This window comes from Gavialis gangeticus, unplaced genomic scaffold (genome assembly GCF_001723915.1).
Source record: "Gavialis gangeticus isolate Ggan-Ray unplaced genomic scaffold, GavGan_comp1, whole genome shotgun sequence".
Classification (NCBI taxonomy): Eukaryota; Metazoa; Chordata; order Crocodylia; family Gavialidae; genus Gavialis; species Gavialis gangeticus.
The window spans coordinates 187,147,035-187,151,216 of record NW_017729032.1 but is presented as its reverse complement, the minus strand read 5'-3'; the positions used below and the strand labels follow the sequence as shown (position 1 = coordinate 187,151,216).

The window sequence follows — 4,182 nt, the reverse complement described above, 5'->3', positions numbered from 1 at the left end:
GTCAGAGCTGGCAAGGTTCGTGCCAGAGTTCCAGTCAGCTGGGTGCGTGACAATCAACTGACTGTCAGCCAACTCTAGGGACCATGTAAGGGCCAGTTCAAGCCCTAGAGCCAGTTGACAATCACCTGATTTTCAGGTACCCAGATTTCAAATTGCTGTGCAGGGGAGCCCAGAATCCTGATCCCAGGCTCCCTCTGTACTGGCAAGTAGGGTATGATTGGGATCTGATTCCTAATCCCAAAACAGTGTGTTCGGCTATGCACATGAGGCATGGCAGGAGGCATGATTTTGGGGATTGGGGATAGACCCCGCTGCACCTTTAAATTAACATCTCTCAGCAACCTTACTACACAGGATTAAATAAATCATGTTAGGATATTCTAAAGTGAACATATTGCTTTACCTATATCATCTTCTCCAGGATCAGCTTTGAATATATAGACTTTGATGACTTCTGGACAAATGCCATCCACTTTACAAGGATCACTTTCTGACTCTGCCTCCATGGTAATTTCAGCAGAACCTTCATGTTCTATTTTACCAGCATCGTCCACTGGAAAGACAAGTTATGATACGATAACACAATCATACAGAAATAGCTGGAAATGAGAATGGATCGATGTCATTACTTGAATGGGAATATGCTTAAAAATCAAAAGTTAACTGGTTTGCCATTGTAATAAAAGGAAATGCCCATAGGTAAAACTGTTTAACTCTTAGAAAAATAATAGACATGGGATAAATAAAATTCAAGACATTTAATCTCATAGCAATGATAAAAGCAGAAAAGTATAATCCTATTTTAAAAGGCCAAGTATTCGTGCATTGTTTAATTAATGAACAGAAGCATTCTTGGATTACTCACTGAAACAAAGTGAGTATAAGCAAGCCCACCCTGAGTTCCATGTTCTTACATGTAGACTGTTATTGCTATATGAGCTAACTAGTTTAAAGTTACATTGGGTACCTTTACATTACCTTACAGTCATGTCTACAACTGCACCATAGACATACTCTAACTGGCCTTTTTTTCTTAATACTTGTATATGGAACTAGCATACAGAGGGGAAGATAAACACATTATCAGGAAACAGCAAACAGCAGCAAGGAGTTGGGGGCGGGGGAAGGCCTGGGGAAGGGTAGGGGAGGGGAAGGGTAGCACAATAATCTACATAGTACAAAAATAGTATGTTCCTTATTTTAAGTGCTTTCCCTTCACACCCAACAACCCATAACTATCTTCCCCAGAAGTCCCCTTTACTCCTCTTACCAGTTCCACAGGACCGTATATTGAAGGAGTTACCCCTTCTGTGCAGAACTGGATCTGGTTGCCATTGAGCTTCTCCATACTGTTTCTCCAGTTGGCTAGGAAGGGGATTAACTATAAGAATACAAAAAGTTCTGCCTTTTTCTCTACTTATGCAGAAGTTGACTGACCTATATATTAAGCAACCCCAAACTTTTGTCTTCTCATAAAGGAAGGGACCAAGCCCAGTTTCAAACTGATATATTACAACACAGTAAATTCCTTCCTTGTCAATAATTTCCACCCCCATTAGAATGGGATCTAAACTGGGTGTAGTATAACAATTCCGTATTATTTTTAATTGCATTCTGGGACAATCCTCTGAAGTAAGATTGAACCTGCTTCTCTGCTGCTCCCCAAAGACCTCCTCCAAGCAGCAACAGAATGAAAATGAAGCCATTAAAGCTTAGTATTTCATAACTTTAGAAGCACCCCCACTCTTTTCCAACATAACCCAGAATACGTTTCTAGCACTTAAACTACTGGACTTAAAACCTGAAACATTATAAATAGTAAATTGACGTCAAATTACACAACTCCCTCTAAGCCACACAGTTAGGACTAATGGTAACAAAGAATACCAGTTTTAAAGAAATAAATACTGTAAAGATATAATCCCAATAAAACTTTTTAAAAGTCTAAAAGTTTTCTACTACCTTTCTGTAAGATGTGTGGTATACATAAGGTATTTGATAACGTAGTATGAAGGTTCTCTCAACGTTCACAGTGAAAGATGTAGAACAGCTTTACTGCTAACACATAATACAGCCATTCTGAACATGTTACTTACCTCGTTTGTAAAGCACTGAGGCCTACTACTGAAAATAATGCATAAGCGCTAGATATTTACTACTATCCTGCATTCCCATAAATACAAAACCTTCATACCACACACTATCATGTGTTCTCTCTCTCCAATAATCCATATACTTGTACATATTTTCAAATGCATATAATTTATCAAGCAGGAATATAAGTAAGCTGATAGGCTTCACTGTAAGTTAATAATGTTATACAACTTTTTAGGACATTTAAAAAAATGGTCTTCAGTCTACTATTCCCAAAATTAAAGATGACAGCAGGATTGAATAATAATAGTGTTTCACAAGTCCTGTGGAGCCCTATAGTACTACTTGATGTACCTTTAGAAACAAAACCCTAGAATGAGAGATAATGTCCTAAGTGAAACTGCTGTACTTGAAACTCAAAACCCTTTAAACTGGATAAAAAAGGCAGGACCTTACAATGATGCGTTACTTCCAATCGCATTACATAGCCTTATGGTAAGCGTTTTCCATTATTTGGATACACTCTTAAAAATTCCTTCAGACATTCACGAGGCACTAAATATTACTCAAAAACTGACACAAAAAGAAAATCTCGCTTTTGCTTCTCATATGCTATGTTGTTCCTGGTGCGAGATGTAAGAGTTCCTTTCCATCTACTGGCTTGCTGTCCACATACAGGCAGTCTGTAACCATTGAAATCAAGAGCCAAAAAAATAACCCTGAAGTTCTAACGCTTAGAGTAGGGGTCAGCAACATTTTTTCAGTGGCATACCAGATGACCCAGCTTGGGCCAGCACTAGGACCTGGCTGCCATTGCTGCTTCTCCCAGCCACTGGGCTGCAGCATGGGCAAAGCTAATGGCCATCCTATGGTACAGGTGAGGCTCCTCACCACCAGATCTGGGCCAATCCAATGACTCCGTACACCACAGGTCACTGACCTCTGGTTCTAAAATGCTAGATGTTAGGTTTTCTTTAAAAGAAACAGGCATCGTCTAATTATGGGGTATTTTAAAAAATGTTTATATAACAGGAGATTGTAGTTATAAAGTTCAATCTTTCTCTTAAAAATGACAGATAACCTTTTCTTTATGACAGAAGGAGAATGGAGAGGAATCTTTGTTAAAGATGCAATATTAAGAAACTAATGCAACTTTCAATGTAAAATTTACAATTAGGTCATTTCCCAATTCTTCTGTACAATATATAAAAATTACATGTATGACAATGTAAATAACCTTTAACAATCCTATTAAAACATTACAAAATATGAAGACTGTAGGACTACAAGGCCAAAACTTTCAACATGAGAAAAAATCCTCCACCTCAACTGCTGGTAGAGCTTGCAGCATTTACCATGTTACAAGTGCTTGAAGGATAAAAGGACGAAGGAGGTAATGGCAAAAAGACCGAAGGAGGTAATGGCAAAAAGAATGAAATTGGGCCTGAAAAAGAAATTATCTACAAGGAAACCTGTCTATTATTAAGAAAACCTCAGTACAAAAAACTGTTGTCTAAGGTAATATTCCACTTATTATCTATATGAAGATGTAACTAAATTAGACGGGCATTACCCAAACCTGGTAGGGCACTCTCATGCCTCTCTATTGTGCCTACTAATGCCACTTCCCTTGCTGCTCAGTCACTCCTTACCCCCACTGCTAGCAACAGGCAGGAGGGAATTTGGTGGTAAGAGTAACAGCAGCTGCATTAGAGAGGCACAGGAAGGTCCCTACACCTCACTGCTGCTGTTGCTGCAGCAATAGCACAGATTGCCCAGGGAGCCTCCACTTTGACACCCCCTCTAAGTTGGTACCAGGGGCTGCTGCCCTGCTTGCCCACCCCTGCTTACCCTATCAGCAAAACAGATAAGAAAGGAAGGATTTAAGAGTGATAAGGAAAAGTAAAATATAGTTAACAGTGAATAAAGGTCTATTATGAAAAATGTACATGTGTGAACACACCTTCAACTCTCCTATGAAATATGAACTTTCACTGCTACCCAGGAGAACTTTTACAATCTTTTTCTCCTATACCTGAAGAAGGGTGTTTGTGCCCCAAAGCCTGCAATTAAAGAACTTTTTCTGGA

At 39.0% G+C, this 4,182-nt stretch overlaps 1 protein-coding gene across 2 annotated transcripts in view; it reads right to left on the bottom strand.

The window, feature by feature from the left end:
* Positions 1 to 4,182, bottom strand: part of ZFX (zinc finger protein, X-linked) — a 38,380-nt gene that overhangs the window by 15,402 nt on the left and 18,796 nt on the right. The window contains exons 3-4 of one of the 2 annotated variants that reach the window (XM_019523921.1): positions 1,271 to 1,381; positions 404 to 553 (exon numbers count right to left, since the gene is read on the bottom strand). In XM_019523921.1, coding sequence (XP_019379466.1) covers positions 404 to 553; positions 1,271 to 1,381 — 261 coding nt within the window. The remainder of the gene's footprint in view (positions 1 to 403; positions 554 to 1,270; positions 1,382 to 4,182) is intronic. The other variant, XM_019523923.1, reaches the window with a different exon arrangement.